The sequence below is a fragment of the Clarias gariepinus genome, chromosome 6 (assembly GCF_024256425.1).
Source record: "Clarias gariepinus isolate MV-2021 ecotype Netherlands chromosome 6, CGAR_prim_01v2, whole genome shotgun sequence".
NCBI classification, from domain to species: Eukaryota; Metazoa; Chordata; class Actinopteri; order Siluriformes; family Clariidae; genus Clarias; species Clarias gariepinus.
The window spans coordinates 14,425,210-14,446,555 of NC_071105.1; the positions used below are offsets into that span (position 1 = coordinate 14,425,210).

General features: G+C 38.5%; 1 protein-coding gene across 1 annotated transcript in view; it reads right to left on the reverse strand.

Annotated features, from left to right (window-relative positions):
• Positions 1 to 21,346, reverse strand: part of LOC128526154 (uncharacterized) — a 122,879-nt gene that overhangs the window by 75,418 nt on the left and 26,115 nt on the right. Inside the window, exons 2-3 of the mRNA XM_053497747.1 lie at positions 19,195 to 19,313; positions 13,985 to 14,032 (exon numbers count right to left, since the gene is read on the reverse strand). Of these exons, the coding sequence (XP_053353722.1) occupies positions 13,985 to 14,032; positions 19,195 to 19,313 (167 nt within the window). The remainder of the gene's footprint in view (positions 1 to 13,984; positions 14,033 to 19,194; positions 19,314 to 21,346) is intronic.

The following is a 21,346-nucleotide window of genomic DNA, read 5'->3' on the forward strand; positions in this document are numbered from 1 at the left end:
AACTGGGAAATGGAAATGTCTTAGGGCACATGTTTAGACATGTTTTTAAAAAAAAAAAAAAAAAAAAAACATTCTGGTAAGTTTAACAACATTAGCTCCAGCACAAAACTAAACATGTAAACGTCACACACCAGGCACGTCGTGAATGATAATAAATGGGTAAAAAATTGCCTTTTTTTTTCTTTTCTCTTCCTTTTAGGCTGATTTTGATTGTTTTCTTAATTCATGTCATTAACATTAGACATGATCCTGAGTGATGAGGCTGAAAAAGAGCCACCATACGCAGACACTTTGCCCCAACCCCTTTTCCTAAATAACAGTAGTGCATGCTCCAGACATGTCCCAAATCCACTGTCAGCATGAGATCCCTAAGGGTCGATTAATTTTGTCTGAGCAGATGTCAACTTCATATTGTTGAACTGTAAAATAACCAATCATTTTTATATATATATATGTATATATATAGTGCCTGTCACTGCTCTTCGTTCTAAGCAATATGCATTTTATTTAGGTATTCTGCATAAAAGTAAGCATTAAGCACAGTTGTCTTTTGTTGAAACACGACGAAACATCGATAAAGGTTTTGGCATATCGTTCTTTAGAGCTATATGATGAATAAGGTCTGTTAACCATTAGGGGAATACGAGGATCTTAGTTGGCCTGTACTGGTTTGGATTAATGCTCAGTGACCTCAGCATATGACTGCTACGATGGCCATGACTACTCAGACATGTCCGCAATGACAAACATTGACTGGTCTCACACACACATACACACTCACGCATCATAAAACACAAACATCCTGCGGGTTCCTGCTTCTGATCTGTCAGGTGTGGTTAGCACATAGCAGAAAAGAACTAAAGCAGAAGATATGAGCATATATAATTCTTTTAATACGAATACTTAGTATTTGCCCCTTTCTGGTAGTCACACTTAAATGAAGTTTTAATATATAACCTGAGTAAATACAAAATGCACTTTTTAAATGATGATTTCATTTATTAAGGAAAAAATCTGTCCAAATCAGATTTTTTCCTTATCCATATGTGATCTTAGCCATATGTGAAAGGCAATTGCCCTTAGACCTAATAACTGATTAACTATATATATATATAATATGACTAGAATATGATTCAAATATCATATATATATATATATATATATATATATATATATATATATATATATATATATTTCTGTTGCATGGAATTAGCTTAGCTGCAGGAATTCTTTTTGTTCCTCCACCTGGCACTGAGGTCAGAGGTCAGCACCAGTATTTTGTAAAAATGTTTCAGTCAGAAATGCCTCATCCTGCTCTCACCTGTGCCGTCCTTTTATCCACAGTTGTCACAACACACGGCAATAAAGCCTTGCACAACTCTGCAGGTTTTCTGTAAACATGTGCAGCACTGGGACATGCCTGAACTGTGCGCACACATGTGCTTGTGCATGTGTGTCTGTGTTTAGGATAAAGAGTCGCTTCCACAGCTGAACACCTGGCTCTTTGTGTTTCTGTACGTGTGTGTATGTGTGTCTGCATAAGGGTAAAGTGGAGGGTGATGACGGGGGGGAAATGAGCTGCAGGGCAGCACACACACACACACACATACACACATTAATACGCACACTACTGGACCACTAGACAAAGAGGAAGGCGCTCTAAGAGAGTGTATGCGTGTTTGTATGTGACAGCAATCTCTTTATTAACTCTGCCATCATCTTGTCTGCAATCAAAAAGTGCCCCAGAATGGTACCTACATCCAATTTCTTTATTCGTTTCCAGGACTACAAACCAGCAAGAGAACCAGTTGTGGCTGTTATTAATCCTCCATCGGTTTCAATCTGAATGCCTGAGAGCCAATTAAAGGCGCGTCTGATTGAGTGCGCCACAGGACCTTCACAAGGCCAAGCTCAAATGAGCTGAGTCTGGCGTACAGACATGGAGAGAGTGGAGGGGGAGGGCAGAGGGGTTAAAGAAATGGAGTTAAATTAGCTTTAGCCAAACGCCAGGCTGCAATTGCCTGACTATTGATGTAAATTAAAACTGCTGTTTTAACATATTAATTCTGACCAGCTGCTTCATGGAGGTGATTCTTCTGCTGACCTCACATCTCCCTTAAGCTGGACCTGGTCCATACCAATGTGACATACCAAGTATGTTAAGTAGCCTAGTAGGCTCATTTGCCAATAAAAGAGACTGGAGATATAACAAAATATGAATACATTATTTAGATTAAACAGATATAAACATTGTACATGGATATAAATACGGATATGCAAATGAGGACTCACATATGAAGTTCACAAGACTCAAAAAACTCAACAAAGCATAATTTATTTACAATGTCCTCAATAATTGCCTGGCCAGGTTTGTGGTAGATAATAGCATTGTGTTTTCACTCGCTCATTCATCGTCTATACCACTTTATTTTGAATACAGGGTTGTGGGATCCTGGAGCCTATCCCAGGAGACTTAAGGCATGAGGCGGCGTACACCCTGGACATGGTGCCAATCCATCGCAGGGCACACATTCACAAACTCTGGGCATTTTCAGAATGCCAATTAGCCTAATCTACATGTCCTTAGATTGTGGGAGGTCACTAGATTGCATTGTGTTATGTCCCTAACAAATAAACATGGATTAGAAGTTTAATCTTATTAAATTTATGTGGACAGGGCTATAGAGACATACACTTGTAAATGAATAATTCTACTGATGACAAAGTAATAAATGAAGAACAAGAGAAATAAATGAAAAAATAGTATATATACAATATACGCATTTATGTATTTATTTTTTGTGCTGTAGAACGAATAATTTATTTCCTATGGGAAAATTAAATTTGGTTTACGAGTGTTTTGGAATACGAGCCCACTTCCGGAACGAATTAAGCTCGTAATCTGAGGTTCCACTGTATATATATATATATATTGTAAATGTGGATCAAAGCTATTCAAGCCAGTACATACAGTAAAAAGAGATCCTATTTATATGTCATCATCTCCTAAAAAATCATCTCCTAGCTACATGTGAAAGTTGTGAGGAAGACAGACTATTAAGCCAACACCCACTTTCAGTGCAGCGGTGAGTCTAGTAGCTGCTCTTTCAAATAAACCACCTTTCATTTGGAATCAAGCCATGATTAATATGTTTTATTTCCCAGAGTGCTTGATAGAGAGGAGCAAATACAGGCCTGTTCACTTCAAGGAGGCACTTGAGAGATGGGAGGGAGAAAGGCTTTGAGAGGGTGTTAGTGGATTAAGAAAAAGGGAGAAAACCCCTTAAAGTGGAGTCGAAGATTTATGGTTTGAGTGTCGGGGATGGATGCCAACATCCTCTCTGAAGAGGCAGCAGTTCGTACTAGAAGGTTACCCTATCAGTATGGAGTATTCGTTTGTTTAATAAGTTCGACACTTTTCTCCTCCGTGGAGATCCTAAGAGGGCATGATTTGGACATTTTTCTTGGTCAGTGTTTGAAAGATTTTAGGTTTACATACATACAGTATTGATGCACCAGCTACATTTTTGGAAGTTTTAGGATCTGATATGCCTAATAAGCAGAATCACATTTTGGTTGAAAATTTTGTAAAGGTCACATACTGTAGATAGGCTAAGCTCTACTGGTTAAACTAAAGTGTTAACAGTTTATTATAGATCCAGGAGCCAAAAAAAAAAAACAACAACAAAAAAAAACAGAACAAATTTAATTGGTTATCTAATTGGTTCATATTATCAGACTGGTATTAGAATTCTGGAATTGACCAATTGGGCAACCACATGCAATTCATTATCATTTTATTATTCCTGTATCTCTAGATTACGCAACAGAACAAAAGATGCCCATCTGGACTTTCACACGTTACTCCAGAGCTTTTCAACCCTGCTTTGTTCTTACATCCTGCAGTGTTGAGGCACCAAAACATACACATGCCACATGCCAGTTATGTGAACACACATCTGACTTTTATTTCTCTCATCACGCATTACAAGACTAGACAAATTATGAATTCATTAGCTATCTCACCAGGCAAGTAAAATGTTCATTGTGCTCCATAGTCTCATGCTTTTCTTGTCCAGAACCCTAATTGAAACCCTAAAGCTTAGAACTGTTGCAACGTAAAAATATAAGCACAACAAATGTTGCTTTTGGTCACATGTTTCGTTCTGTTTTCCGCATATGCTTTTGTTTATTATGTACTATTCTTTTTTGTTTCTGTTCTAGTCCTGTCTTCACCTCTATCCTCTCATCGGCTTGTTACTCACTGTGCTCATCTGTTGTGTGTTTGGTTCATGAATAGTTTGCTTTCTTATAAACTCTGTCTGTCACTGTTCATCAAATGCTCCACATGCTAACAAGCCATTGTTTCTAGGTCATTATCCTCATTGGTTTAAATGGTAATTGTTTTTATATTTATGCAGTGGTACGTCAGCATACGATTGCCCCGCTTTAATAATTTTTTTCGCCTTAAGAACAGAAATCTTGTAAACAATTTGCCTACAAAGCATAGTCGGCATACAAGCAAAGGAACTGAGTCGAACCAAATGCCGACTAAGTCATGCGTACATCCGGGGCTGTTTAAAGCGTGATTGTGTCAGTGGAAAGCCAAGCAAAGTGAGTTTTTGTGTGCGTTTTTTGCACTTTTTTGCAAGATTTAGTAAAGACATAGCACCATTGGTCCCAAGAATGTTAGCAAGGAACGTATCAAGAAAAAAAAGGGAGCCACTTTTAGTTTGGTTTTTAAAGCAGTCCATGCTAAGAGGAATCATAAATTAAGGTTAAAGTTAAGTTCTAAATGTTTCGATTGTTTTTGTATGCAAAAATATGTTCTCGCTTTAAGAACTCACCTTCGGAACCGCTAAGGCAAGGAAGTACCACTGTAGTTTGTACATTCGGATATTTCTGTGAGAAGTCTGTCTGACTGTAGCTTGACTCTTGCCATGTGTTATGACTATGATCTTTGTTCTCTCCATAAGAGTGTTGTTTTATTTGAAAAGTTTTCTTGCTGCCTCCCTGTGCTACATGATAGAAAGTGAAAAGTATGGATGTACAGTATGTTCATTATCCTACTCTAACAATGTCTATACTGTAGCACATCATGTTTTTGCTCTCAACAGAAAGTCAGTACTGTATGTTGTTGGTTAACGTAGGTGTTCTGTCTGCACGTCACTTGCTATGCATAACCATGAGGTGTTGCTTAAAGCAGGAGGCTTATATAACACCATTATGGTGGATTTTTTTATTTATTTTTTTTACTCTCACCTACTGTATGAGTTCCTGATTCTGAAAATATTATCTGTCATCCTATGCATGCAACAGATCACACCTCGGCCAATGTGTGTAGTGCAGCAGATGATGGCGATACAGAACAAGTAGCAACGGTAAAAAAAAAAACGGTAAAAAACGGTAACGGTAAAAAAAAAAAAAAAAAGATATTTTTTAATAATGAGTTAAACCTGACTTGTCTACTTGTGAATTACCCAGCATTCTTACAGTATGTCACCTGACCTTCTCAGACGAGGAGAGAAACAGAACAGGTTATGAGTAAGAAGCTTGAAACAACATGAGTACAGGATAGAACTTCGGCTCCCATGAGCATACATTACCCAGCATTCTTAGGTCGCCTCACCCCTTCAGACTGGTAGAGTATCATCTATCACAACAGCACCTCCTATCACGAGTCCTTGTGTCCTTTCTCAGCCTCTGCTAGTTAAGGCATAAGGCAACGGCCAGCCTCTGCCCTCCTTTCTCTTCTAATTACACCCCACTGGATTCAGAGAGCAAGAGCAAGCCTGCTGCTATTTGTGGTAATTAGTGCACAATGTGTGCTGTCGACATGCAAAAAAAAAAAAAAAAAAACTCCCGCCTTTCTGCTCCAGGGGCGAACACAACAACAAGCACCTTGCAGCAGCCACAAGAACGTTAGCTCTCTCTCTCTCTCTCTTTCTCTCTCTCTCAGCCACTCGTGTCAAACCCTGGTCCCTCCGAACAAAATCTTAATAATTAACTGGCAATTTTTTTTACATGATTGCTTGTGACACACCTACTCTGGTAATTATTGCTTTGAGGCCATGTGCTGATGAAATTAATGCATTCGTTGCCCTAACAAATTAGCATAACTCATGCAAATGGCCCACATTTTGAAGCCACTTGTTAAGACCAGGGAAAAAAAGGAAAAAACAAAAAACAAACAAAAAAAAAAACCCAGCAGCAACAACAAGAAAAACTGGCATTAATAAAATGCACATACTTTTCTTTTTTTCTCGCTAAAACCATAACGGCTGAAGGCTCTTAATTTTAACCACCGGTGAGCAGAGCAGAGAGCTGTATTGCTTTATAGCTTAGCACTGCATGATTATCATTATCATCATAGCCGTCATAGCTGATCTACAAGTGCATCGTTCTGAGAGTGAATATTAAATGGGCACCATAATGCAGACATTAAAAGGTTATTACGCTGATGCATTAGTTGATGTTGAGTGCTGCTGAAACATCATCAGTTTGATGAGGGCACGAACTGCCTCCTGCACGACTGCAGTGCTGTACATCAGAAGAAGAAAAAAAATCACACACTGAATGCTTTTAATACTTCACCTTTTTCCCTTCTGGACATAAGTGGACATAAGTGTCCATATCTATAGTTAGAATCAGATTTAAAAGTCTGAATGTGCCATAATTCTAGTTATCAGAAACTAATACTAATTTTTAACTTTTACTTTTTGCATCGGAAGTTGTTTCAGAAATCCTTGTAGGAAATTGAAACCCAGCTGAATATCCTATTCACACATGGCTTGCTTCATCGTCTCTGTTATCCCTTTTATAATCAAACAAACCATTTAAAAAGCAACCAAACAAAACAGTAATCAGCATGCCTTTATATTACAAGGACATTAATACCCTGCTATGTTCTCCACAAACTCCTCAATGCAATAAATTCTAATGAATACATTTGCCTTTTGAACATAGCATTTTATTATTAACTTATTACATAAACATTTTATTAAAAATATATAGTTTTTGAATATTTTGATCACCAGCATAAGATATTTGTTAGGAATGTTGCCAATGTATGTTTAGAAACATACACACACACACACACACACACACACACACATTAATACACTGATGTATATACACTGGTGACATGGCATACACCCTCCCACTTTTTGCTTATCTACCTAACAACGTCTTTTAATTTGAAAAATACAGAACCATTGCTTTGTCCTGGATGGTGGATCTAAAGCTTATCCAAGAAACACATCTTAAATAATTTGCCCATTTTAACTTAATTGACTGGCAACGCTAATGTGACTGAAGCCGACCAAATGAGAAATCAATTAATTTCAATGTTTACACAGGCTGAAAACAAATGCATTTCATTTTCTAGGCTGCTGCTGCTGCTGTTAGCTATGCCTACTCACAGAAATGTGATTGTTATCCAACAAGCTTGATAACTGTTGTTCCCGCTGCATGGCCATAGGTTTCAGTTCCTGTTCTGTTCATTTTAGCTGAAAGTTAGTCTGGTTACCACTTTTGAAATAATAGAATGTGCCAGATCAGGTGCAATTTTAGAAGCTGCAGAATAATGCAATATTGATTTGTACTGTACATTCACATTGGAGGAGCTTCCTGTAAACTTGGTGTCCAATTCTTCCTTTTTCATCTTCTCCTGAAAACCTTTCATATTTTCTATTCATGGAAATATGTTGTTTGTCATGTCTGGTGAGGATATTGTTAAGAAGTGATATATTCTTGAATCTAGCCAACAACAAATCTATAATTTTCTTAAAATAAGTTTACAACAAACCAAATATAACATTAGACCATGCAGAAGGCCGAGGGTTCGATTCCTAGACAATGCCACTGGACGCTGGCAGTGCTACGTCAAAATGTTGGTCTGCTGTGGCGACCCCTCAACGGGGGTTTTTTGTCTTCCTGGCAGAGACTTTCTTCCAAGGGTAACCCTAACCCTGTCATTTTCCCCACATCTTGCTAACCTTACTTGCTCTTGCTGATTTCTGTACTTCTTCACAACATCAGAATAATCCACCTATTTCTTTCTACGTAGGCTACTCAGGTGCTTGTTCAGTCCCTTGACTGGACTTCAGCAATTCACTCCTGGCAGGCCTGCCTCTGTCTGACGCTGATCCGGAATGCTGCTGCACCTCTTGTTTTCAACAAAGTTCTCCCACATCACCTCACTTCTCCGCTCCCTGTACTGGCTTCCTGTAGCTGCAAATTCAAAACAGTAATGTCGGTCAAAAACAGCCAAGCACCCAATTACCTTTCAGCTCTAATCACACCCCGTATCACATCACGTTCTCTCCGATCCTCCAGCACTGCACAGCTGGTTCCACCATCTCAGAGTTTAAAAAAGACATACTGTACATCTTATAAGCATGTAATCTTATTTTAAGAAATTTTAGAAATTTTAGCATTCTCATATCTCAGTATTCCATCTATCCATCTAGGAACCTCTGTAGTCCAACTAGTGACCGTGGAGGCTAATGGTGATTACCTTTGTATATATTTCTAACTTTAGGACCTCCGTCAACATTGACACACTTATTTACACACTACGGGCAATTTGCAAACAGCCAATAGCCTAGTCTGCATGTCTTTGGACTGTAAGACATGACGTTGAGTACCCGGAGGAAACTCACGAAGACTTGAGGGTTGTTCTGTCTTACATGTGGGTTAACACACCACAATGGTCGACAAAAGTGATACTGATTCACAATAAGCTAAATCTAAACCTGTTGATGCACTGATTACCAAATGCAAATTTCAAGTCACCTAAAATGTGCAGAAATTTAAGCTGATAAAACAATGTGTGTAATCTTATCTTAGAGCCAGTGAGGGACACATTTTAAGACCATACAGTAGATATAGAAAATGGTAATAGTAGTGAGTGGGGGTTGGGGGTGTGTCCCCTATAAAAAAAAATAAGTGTACGATGCTACTGGTTGAAGACACATAGTGTGTGTGTGTGTGTGTGTGTGTGTGTTCACTCAAGAGTAAGGTGAAGGGAAGAGTGCTGCTCACTTTGCTCGAAATTGTTTTGCACGCTCAGTGTCCCCGGCCTGCCTCGCTCAGCTGCCCCAAAGGCTCGGCGAGGCAACAAAAGCTGAAAATGACTCCCATTTAAAGGGTATTGGGTTGCATTACCCTGGTCAGGTGGGAGAGTCTGCAAGCCATTATGGAGGGTTGTGGAGGCCACTTGGTGCTGCAAGGCGCAAAATAAGACAAAAATGAAAAAAAAGAGAGAGAGAGAGAGCGAGAGAGAGAGAGAGACGGAGAGGTAGGGCAATAAAGAGAGAGAGAATCCCATGATCAGTCATGCTGGTGATATTACATTCTATGGCTCTTGAAATATGAGAAGACATATCTTAATATTTAGATATATCATTTAGTTGAGCCAAGTTTAACACAAAAACAACACAAAAGAAACTCTAGTACCCCTGGGTTACAGAGCCTAAATGGAGCCATTATTTGTTTTGGCACGATAATCATCAGATGGCTGCTAATGCACACTAACGTTAAGTGGGCACATAATCTATTGCAAAATCTATATTGAAGTGTAGTCAGGCCAGACACGACAGAGAGCAACGGCCTTCTAAATGCTATTTTCTATATAATATAGCACTGTTGCTTTTAGGGTTAGGTATCTTCGAAAGAAAAACAGACATGTTAAAAATTGAGGAGTCTCTATGTCACTCAGTAATGACAAAAGCCCAAGGGATGAGAGATTGTAGAGGACATATGGGCTATAATGAAATAAGTCTTCTTTTTCATACTGTTCCAATAGACAGACAGTCCAGATGAAGGAGTTAAGAGCTGGCAGGTGCAATAAGTGTGGAGTGGCCTTTGTTTTCCAAATTCATCAGAAGGCATTTTCATGCTTTATGTCTTGTTTTCCGTTTTAATGTTTTGCAGTTTTCGTTTCTTTGTCCACCGTTGTGGCAGAGCTATGGACCCAACCTTGAGTGTCTGTTTTCCCTGGGATTTGATCCACAATGCATGATGTGTGTCTGCTAGCTCTTTATGAACTACAGTGTGCCCGTCAATGGTGGAGGGTTTGCATGCTCATTTTGAGTGGTTTCATAGCTTTTCTGCAATCACTTTGCACATGCACAGCTTTGCCATCAGAGTGTGCCTGCCTTAGGGCGTAGCAGCGTATTGGTACGGTAAGCTCGGTGGTACTGTAAGCACAGCTCACTTTTTGTAGGTTTTTTTCTCTGTAATGTGGCTTTGAATGTGAGAAAGACACTATATAACTTAAGCACATATAACTTTGTGTTATTTAAGGGTATTTCGCACTCTTGTGATGCTCATAAGGTGTAATGACATAAAGTACTTCCTAAAGCAGCACAGTGGCATAGTGGCTAACACTGTGGGGTTCGATTCCCACTTTTTGATCTGTGTATGTGTGTGGATCATTTGCATGTCCTTCATGTGTAGTAAGATTCCTTCAGGTACTTAGTCCAAAGACTGTGTGAGTGTGTGTGCTTGAACCCTGTGATAAATCACTCTTTACACGATTATTTCGTTCTAGCTAATTGGTTAGTAGCACTATTTTGTTAATAAAAAGAAAACTGCTAATTGTAATCCTGTTAATTGTGAGACTGGCTGAAATTCACCTTGTGTTTCTGCTTTCATGTGTGTCAGTTCTGTGGAGAGATATCAACTAACTGGGTTGTGTATGGCAACTTATCCCCTACTAATACCAAAATCCCCTACTAATGAACCATTATACAACACAGAGACAATATCTGAGCATCTGAAGCACTTCCTGGTTTGTTCAGAGTGTATTCTGTGGTGCACCAGGCTCTCCATCCAGTCTTTAAACTTACACAAGCACTTCCTTAACAACAGGGCAACATACTTAACTGACAGCAAAGGGCAAAGGACCAGAACAGGCAGCTTAACTTACAGTAAAAGATATATATTTTTAAAGACATGTCCATGTCCAATTCCAAGAGAAATTGAAAACTTTCTAAGCAGCCAGCTTACAAGCTGTCCAACAAATACTTTATTAAATATAATGAGAAAAGGGGAAAGTAATCATAGGGTATCTCTGGGTTAAATTGGGTGCATTAATGAGGTAATACATGTCTAATATAAGAATAACTTTTTTTATGTACATAATGATTGTACATACAGGTAGGAACTTATGTACATAAGGTGTAGCAGAAGGGAGAATGAGGGAACATGATGCAATGCAATCAGGTGGACAACACAATGTATAAGATCCTATTTATAGCGATGTCACAAAAGAAGATTCCTCTTTAATCTCAGTTGAACTGCACAATACCTCTGTTCTGTGTATACAGCATAAGTTATATGTGTATAATTCTATTAGTCAGTCTATGTATGCATATGCATAGTTTTTAGAATATGACTTTATATAATCAGGGAAGGACTTTATACTCATCCTGTATTTTCATAAACCAAGTAAGCTTATTCAAATAGGTTTTGATTCCCATATGATACGGCTTTACGTATCAATTAGTTTTTAGCTCATACAAGGTTAGGTGAAGGTTAGAATCCATTTATCAGCGCCGCTAAAGCACCTCAGAATGCGAATTGAAACATCTTTAAACACATGTCATAGACAAATTGAGTTTCACGATTCAAAGGGCCTTTGATTCAAGCAGTTTTTCTGCTTTTAAAGTTGTAAAAGAAAATACACAAAAAAAATTCACTTCTCTAAACGCAAGGCACAACACAACATAACGGTAAGCATCCTTGTGCATTTCATCCTCTAGTCAGTTGACATAAAAGGAAACCTTCTTCCTGTAAAAAAAAAATAAATACTCATACACACTCTCTTTGAGATTCTAATGTAGTCACTAGTGTTTACTGCGTTTTGCAGAGTTCAGCTGGAACGTTAGCATGAATACACTCCTGAAATCATAACATGGGCAAACAGAAAAGTAGGACGCTGTACCCCACACACATGCTGTAGCGAAGTGCTGACCTCCTGTGTGTCGCCACATCAACATCTGTCATTTCCCACAAATGAGTTCCTGCAGTGCCGCGTGATATGGCCTCATGGAATTAGCATCATGGAGGGATTGGGGGACTGAGTGCTAAATTTCAGCTCACACACTGAATATGCATTGGGAAATTACATCGCTCACCTCCCATGCCAAATATTATGATCATCTATCCACCCCCCACCCACCGTGGGTGTCCTGGCACATTATTAGCAGATAATCCTAAGGTATATAAACTGCATAACCAAGATGGCCGCTTTTTAGACCGGTCCCAACTGTAGTGGGAGAGAGAGAGCTGATTGCTCATTAGTTCTATTAGTGGGCTGAATCGGCGGGTTTCGTTCTGTTCCAGGAGACGATGCCCCGTTAATGACTTAAATACTCTCTGCTGGGAGAGGACAGAACGGCCCTGCTAACACACTGAACATGTACACACACAAGATTTGTGGTGGTGTCTTTGTGCTTCAATCCAACTGGCAGAGATTAGAACGTCTTGGCCCAGACAAACTATAAACTAAAAGGCAGGCTTTTTTTTTTCTTCTATATCCATTTAACTGCACTAAATTTACAGACTGTAAGATTCTCATAAAGGTGTTCCTGCATGCATGACAACAAAGACCTTGCCAAATACAGTACCGGCATAAAAAAGTTCAATACAATACCTGAAAGTGTAAGAAATAAAAGGAACCAGGTGTGCTGTTAAAGGAAGACAATCAATGTGATGTGTATTTGTCTACAAATGTACACCCACTCAGAAAAGTGAGTACACCCCTTTAATTTCAGCAAACATTTTAGTATATCTTCTCAAAGGACAGATAGAATAGATTTACTGTCCCCTGAAAATTACTCAACATACAGCCATTATTGTCAAAAGAGCTGGCAACAAAAGTGAGTACACCCTACAGTTAGTAATAACAGCTGTACATCTTTAACCATGCAAAGTCACATGTCCTATTCATCATGTTCATGTGTTTGTCAGTGGCCAAGGATGTCTCCAGACCTGAACCCTATTGAGCACCTGTGGGACATCCTCAAGCTCCGTGATATCATTATGGAGGAGTGGAAAAGGATCCCAGCAACAGCATGAGCAGCTCTGGTGAATTCCATGCCCAGGAGGATTAAGGCTGATATCAATGGTGCTCATACAAATTATTAACACTTTGGACACGGTTTTGACATGTTCACTTAGGGTGTAGTCATTTTCATTGCTAGTTATTTAGACAATAAAGTCTGCATGTTGAGTTATTGTTAGAGGACAGTAAATCTGTACTTTAAAGTATATCCAGTTTTCATTTCTATAGTATCGTCCCTTAAGAGCATCTAATAATGTGGTTGGTGTAATGTGAGGGGTGTACTTACTTTTGTGAGATACTGTACATCCTGAACTGTTGTATATTTTATTTCTACTAAAGCAATTTGCCCCTTACTACATATTTATTTGTTTGTTTGCATCATACTGTTTATTCATCCATAATTACGTTTAACATTGTGAAACATCCTGATATCACTTATGTTATAGAAGCTATAATCGTTTTTCACTAGTCTCTCTGTTCTCCTGCTCTTGAAATAAACAATGCAATACAAGCTGTTATTTTCCCTTAAGAAATTTGACTGAAGAATCAAGTAATGTAAAAAATATAATTAAATTATTGACTTTACAATATGACACACAAGACTACTTCTATAAATGGTAAATAAACTTCTCTCCTATTAATAATTAGATTTTTGTTTTTGATTAATGTCAAAACACTTTTTAATTGGATCATTTTTATCCTTTGATTTTGTAATGTACAGTATTTACCAACCTAATAAATGAGCTGTTACTATCGTGACAATAATTTATCAGAAAGAGTGGATTAATATAGAGTTGTGATTTGATTTACATTTTGGACTCCTGTCAAAGCTGCTGTTACAGAATATTAATCCACATCTTGTAACCAATCAGCATTAAGAATTTAACAGCACCGTGGTTATGGTGGTCTTACCTCTGCATTGCACACTCGACACCTCAGATGATCCTCTGTCTTCAGGCTCTAAAATGAAAAAAAAAAAAAAATCAGAATTCTCTTAAACAATATGATGTACATTTACAGCCTATAGCAAGAAGGCTAAGTGCACTGTATGGGTATACAGTATCACTCACACATTATGGGCGATTTGGAGACACCAGTTAGTCTGATCTGTATTTATTTGGACTGTGTAAGGAAACCAGAGCTCATGGAAGAAATCCACCAAGCACAGACCTGAAGGTGGGACTCGAACCTTCGACTTTTGGGGTGCGAGGCCACACCGGTAACTATTGCGCCACCATGCCGTCTGATGCACATTTAGTACAGTATAAATGTTTACAGAAGGTTTTAATGTCACCTAACTTAAACTGGCTCACAATGACGTTTTTGTGATCATACTCCAATCATGAGATATGCATAATTTCGAACTTTCGATATATAGAATATTTTATGCACTGCATGTAATTTAATTACTGAAATAATTAAGGACCTCATAGCATAAAAGCTACTCATTAGCAATTAGCTAGATTTATCCTTCTAAATGCTGGACGTGGTAATGGAAAGACATGCAGAGAGAGTGGGGAGAGAGGGAGAGAGATGGCTAAATCCAGAGCTTATATGCCTGACATGCGGGAGCTTATTTTGATAGATGTTAATGGCATATAATTATGGAACAGTGCTATTAAGCGATGTGATTTTACAAGGGGCCCATTGCCCCCTGGCGCACTGGCCTGATTGCTGAGAGTGTTTGGCTAATGAATGGAAATGCATGTGTGTTTGCAATGATGAGAATTATCAAGCCATGAGAGAGTGAGAGAGAAATATGACATCTAAACCCATCCACTTAGGATTACTCTCAGCACACGGAGTCCACTTAACCGGACGCATTCTTCATACGCCCACCAAGGCATGGCTGCTTCACAAACGCAACACTCATGCCTCAAGCACACGGATACAGCATTTGGTGTCATCATAAGAGCTTTTGGTACGGAGAGTAAAAAAATCTTTTTTTTTTTTTTAAAGATCAGATGATTTTTTTTCCAACAAATGAAATACAAAACATGATGTTCTGAACCCTGTAATTAAGTTACATTAAAATAAACCTCAGAAATTTCCATCCTCTTGTTTATTTACAGAACAGAAATAAAAGACTTAGACTAGGTGAACACAAATATATCATGTATTATGTTACTCCAATATTTCTAAATGCAATAAGCAGAACGTAAGGAGCTTAAGGAACTGTGGTTAAGTTACTTTTACTTAATCCAGCACATAAAACTGTTTTATCCTCGCAAGCAGGTCTTTGAAAAATCCTAAACATCATTTAGCCAAGGCCACTTCTCAGAAGCCAGCGCCGAGCATGGGCTAAATTTAGGCAGTTGTTAGCATTTTACAGACTGCGTTGCATCTGGCCAACCATAATCATATCCACTATTTTTCCCTTGTCATTTGCTCCATAACTCTGAGGTCTATTTCATATGGATTGAATTACAGATTTTGAAAAGAGTATTATTTTTCACGTAAGATCACTTCCATTAACTGCAGCAGACTGAAAACAGATGTCAGCCCTTTCATACAAGAATGGAAAACATATTCATATGTCGGTATATGGGGCGAATGATTGCGGTGGTTTTGACATGGGCGTAATGGATGATATTGTTCTTGCTCTGTGGTATCTCAATCCAGTATCAGCCCCTTTTGTCTCTTTCAGGGACAGACTGACCTGCTTTAGCAAAACAGGACTTTTTTTTTTACGTTAAATGCTCATAAACATGAGTCATTGAATAATAATAATAATAATAATAATAATAATAATAATAAACTGAAAGTACTCTTCTTTCTCCTAACTCTCTTTATTATTATTATTATTATTATACTATTTATAATCATAATTATTCATATCTACCATAATCAGTATAGGGCTTTGTGTGTGTGTGTGTGTGTGTGTGTGTGTGTGTGTGTGTGTGTGTGTGTAAAGATATAGTGTATATACACACACATACATAAATACATATATGTACACACTATATACTGTAGTACATAGTATATAAAGACAAAGCTCACAAAGCTCAGTGGGATGTCTACACTACAAGCCTGATCCTGATTTTAGTTGTCCTAATGCCTCCTACGTCCTTGTACTCTGTCGAGAGTCTCTCTCTCTCTCTCTCTCTAGGAGTGGCCTGCTCCTAATGAGGGTCAAAGGTCATTAAGCTGTGTGCCTAGAGGAGGCAGGATCTCCCAGGCCCACTCAGTCACTGACTCAGAGTCTATATTTAAATCAGGCTTCTGGCGCTCAGCTGCATCTCTTAACTACTTCCTGGTTGTTAATTAGTTTTTGTGTTGTGCTATTTATCTCTCTGAGCCCGGATGGGCTTTGAGGTTGGGGGCTGCACTGGCCTAAAAAAAGATACCAAGTGCATGCACATTATGCTCTTCTAAAGCTCCTGTAATACAAATACTGCACTTGATTAGTGTATATAACACAAAAGAAAGCAAATAAAATAAAGTGATTTTATTTTTTTACTCTTATTGGTGTTTGAATTTTAGATTATGACTGTGTCATTACTAACCAGCGAGTAAATGTTTTAACTGAGCAGAGATAAGGACATGGTGTTATTACTTCATTTTTCCTTCACCCAGCCTAGACTGCTTCTAAGAGTAGTATCAGTAGGCCTACATGCTCTCATTGGAAGCTTCATGGCACAAAGCACTCACAAGTCAAATGGTTATTGGATTACATGTTCTGGCTTCATAAAATGCGGTTAAGAGGCACTTTAGGTGGACGCGGCTGACCTGCTTTTCGGGGAGATATCTATCAGACGAGAAGTGACAGGTCAATCACTGAGTTCAGCTCGACTGTCGAAGGCACATGGCTCCTTCTACTTTCCTCTGCTCTCTTCTATTCTCTCCTGTCTCCACTCTACTCGTTTTGCTCTCCACTTCTCGTTTCTCCACCGCTCTGTCCTACTCCCCTTCCTCTTTTTCTCGCACATCTCATCCTCTCCTCCTTTCTCTCGTATTTCTTTCATGTTTCTTACTCATACAGTACGTCCCTCTTCCTTATCCTGATTTTTAATTTCTCAGAATTGCAGTACAATTGTGGAGATAAGTCCGAGTTTAGGTTATCTATTGAAGCTTTGTTGCATTCCTAAAGAAGATGATACTTGATATAAGTAACTAGGAAACCAGAGACCTTAAAGAAATCTTAGACAAACTTTGGAGAATGTATGAAAGTCTGCGTGAGCCACAACACAAAATGTAGCTTCATACGACTCGAACTAATTTTTTCATTTGATTTGATTTCATTTTATTTTAGAATCAAACCCATTGTATTAAATAATTCGTATTAATAATTGCAATTTTTATCCCAAACATCATGCTTCAAATAAAAGTACATAATGTTTTGAGTGTGTACAAAAAGTGACTAAGGGAGACAATGGCAGTCTTCTCCTCTCCGTTTTATTTCTCCACCGCTTTCCTGTTTTTGTGCTAGTCTTTTTTTTCCATTTTGTCTCCTTTTTTTTTGCTCTCATTTAATTTTGCATTTCAATACTATTGTGTGTGTGTGTGCGTGTGCGTGTGTGTGTGTGTGTGGGTGTGTGCGTGTGAAATTCACAGAAAAGATTCTGGTGTGTAACAGCTATAGGACAGATGACTCCGGTACCATGCCAACTCTCACCACTGCTACACACACAGGCTACCCAGCACTTAGTCTCTCTAATACAGATTTCTGTTGCACACATCAAGTGCTACGCGGGGTTTGTCAAATACCGGCAAGCGATTTACCCAATCCTAGGAGTAATTTTACCCAGAAATATGTGGGACAGATTTTAAAAGTTCATAATTATGTGTGGACAGTATAAGTAATATATGATTTCTGCATGTACAATAAGAAAACCCATTTATTATTTAGTAAGAAGAACAAAACTGAATCTCCCAGCATGAGCTAAGCAGGCTATAAAACGAAGACAAATCCTTTGTCACTTTGGAAAAATGTGTCTTTTGATCATCATAATCTCACTGCGGATTTGAGTGCTCTATTTTGGAATAGTTTCGGCATGATGATGAAGGAGATCCGCTGGTTTCAATTTCATGTGGAAAACAACAGACGAGTCCTGTGTGTGTACATTTACGCATGTGTGTGTGTGTGCGTGTGTGTGTGTGTGTGTGTGTGTGTGTGTGTGTGATTGCAACTGTTTTGAAAAAGCATGCTGGGATTTGTGGCGGTCTTCAAATCAGAGAGCCAGTGTTTATGAAACGGCAACTGCATAAACAGGATTTAGCGAGACTTTCATCAGAAGATGCAAAACCCATAAAGCAGTATTAACTGTTGGGACAAGTGATCGCTGTGTTGGCAGATTCCTGTCGCAATCTAAACAACTAGGCCCAATCAAAAAGAGCTTTTGCCTTCATTTTATTCTTTTTTTTATACACTTTCATACAGTACTGGGAGGTCCTGCTAATTACTGCCATTACTTAACTATACCACTGAAGCTCCCTTTCCAGTTCTGGCCTGCACATTCCTTGTTGGATGGAGATGCATGATTTGTACTTAAGTCACTTTTCTATTGTGGCAATAAAAACTGTGCCGCTAGGTAGGAAGAAGCTCTGCTACATCAATTTTCTGTACTCTTTTCGAAAAAAAGTTTGAGACAGCCTCCATTAGGGATGTCTTTCCTCCTTTTTTTTCAGAGTTGAAATCCATTTGTGTTTGCACTGAGCATGGAGTTTAATTAAACAGAACTAACTACAACACGTATTGGCTGCAGTTAATCACAGCGATGGGATATTGATGGCCGATGTGCAGCGATGATGAACAACACTGTGTGTGTATTCATCACTAGTCCTGGGGTGAGAGCAGGTCCCCTACCACCTCCACCTGCAGGACCTAATGCAGCCTTGACTACAAGATAAAAAACACACTGATATGCCTCCAACCAACACACCCAACCAGCCTAGCAGAAGCCTTAATTAAAAAAGAAAAATTGCCTTGAATGTGTTAGCTAACTTTGTACTTGCTGTATTTTACTTCTTGCACATGCTGATTAGGCCAAACTGTGAACAGAAAATGCATGCCTAAGTATTGCACTAAGACCAGGTGCGAACTTGCCTGGACATCCAGCACATTTGGTCAGCACAGGTGTGCGAAATAAACAAGGTTTGTTTGTAAAATAAACTAACCGTACCGTTCTGATCCAAATAAGCAAGCAACCATGATGTGCCACGAGGTTCTTGCAGTCACAAAACCTTTTCAGTTGTTCTCCCTCCACCAGCTGCACGTCTCTGCAGATGAAGCACTCAGGAGCTTTTGTAAAAAAAAAAAAAAAAGAGAGAGAGAGAAGAAAAAACTAAAACAAACAGGAAATAAATGAATGCCAAAAATAGGCTCATCATCATAGAATTGCAGAAAAGAACAACACCACCTACTGTAAGTGAGATTTTCCAATATAGTCTGTAAAATCATTTGCGCGGAATATATAAAACCATATCAACATGTAAACAGTTATATTTAAATATCTTATATGTTAGTAAAATGTGATCTCTGATCATGGCTTTGATCACAGAACCTAACTGTCTAACTTGTGCATTTTAGAAATTTCCGGTCTGGAGTTATTCAGAACTGAAGTAAAAAAATAATAAATAATTAATTAAAGAATCCCCTTTGATGGATTGGTACATGGTGTACCCTTATCATGTGCCCAAAGTCTCCTGAGGTACGCTTCAGGCCACCTTGTACAGGATATGTTGTATGGAAGATGAATGAATGGATGAATAAATGAATGAAAAAGAGAGATCAGAGGACAACAGCCAGATTGGGTCGAGCTGACAGAAAGTAAGTCACAGTGATTTAAACAACTACCCTTTACAACCATGCTGAGTAGAACAATACCTTAAAACAAACAAACAACACAGTGAATTTTAAGATATATAGGCTATGACATTAGCGGACCACAATGTTTAATATGTAATTAAATCAAGCTACCTGTATTGCATTAATCTCATCATGCATTTAATTACTTATCTATCTGTTCATTCATCTGTTTCCATTGCACATTGAGATTTGTTGATCCATAATCAGCAATGGTACATTGTTGTTGGGTAAAAAAAAAAAAGAAGTGTATGTTGTTCAGCTATATCTTTACTACTAATGGAATAAATCTAATGTATTAACATTTAAATTAATCAGTTTATTGTTGAGTTTGTATGCTCCCCCTGTGTGTGATGGGTACAGTATCTCGCTCTGGTTTCCTTGCACAGACCACAAACATGCAGATTAGGCTGATTGGCATTTCCAAAATGCCTTGGATTCCAAATGACTGTAGTGTGTGAATTTGTTTATGCTTGAGCTTTGTGATGGACTGGCACTCGATCCATGGTGTATCCTTCTTAGTCCCCCAAGTCCCCTGTGATATGATCCAGGACTCCAGGACCCTATACAGCAAAGACTTTTAACTCAAGTGTCCAACATAGTTTGCTCAAACACAGCTGATTTACTGTGACTAATCTGTACATTACCAGGTTCTGTACATTATCAAGTATATACTAATATAAGCAGAGTACTGTACTTTAATTATGGTCATCCGAGAACTCCTATCCACAATATGCTCCTATTCTTAATAGACTTTTCTACATTCACCCAGAAGAGGACAGGTTCTCTTTGGAATCTGGATCCTCTTGAGGTTTTACATGTTTTTTTTTTTTTTCTTCGACACTGTCACCCCTGGCTTGCTCATTAAGAATTTAGATCTGCATCTGGATTTCTGTAGAGCTGCTCTGTGGCAATGTCTATTGTTAAAAAGTTATGGAACTAAATTGAACTGACAGTTTGTAGTTGGATTCTGAAGTTGTGAACAATGAGGCTTGATAATATAAGCATACATTGATTGCAATAAGCTTTTAAAACATTGTTATTTTGTGGCTTAGATGGAGTTCACTCTGTATGATCTCACAGTGATCTGGTGAGCAGGCTAGACACATAGATTGGCAAGCAAGGCAAAGCACTTCTAAGACACCAGAATTTGACAGTGAGAATGCAGATGCTATAAAATTATTAGGTAAGTTTGCTAATTTACTATTTAACCAGGTATAGATTCAGGCATAAAGAAGCATGGTGTGGGTGAGAGCTTTGATCTGTTTTTGCAGGGTTTGTGACTCGTTCTTTGAGACTAGCAGTACGGTGACCCAGACGACATGTTGATAAACTTTGTAATTGTAAGAGTGTGGGAAAGGAAAGTACAGAAAAGGTTTTAGATAAGCCCGAGGACCTGGCAGTTGAAATTAGGCAGCTCTATGATATGTTGTAAAATCAAATCAAAATGCCAGAGTAAATGTTGCAAA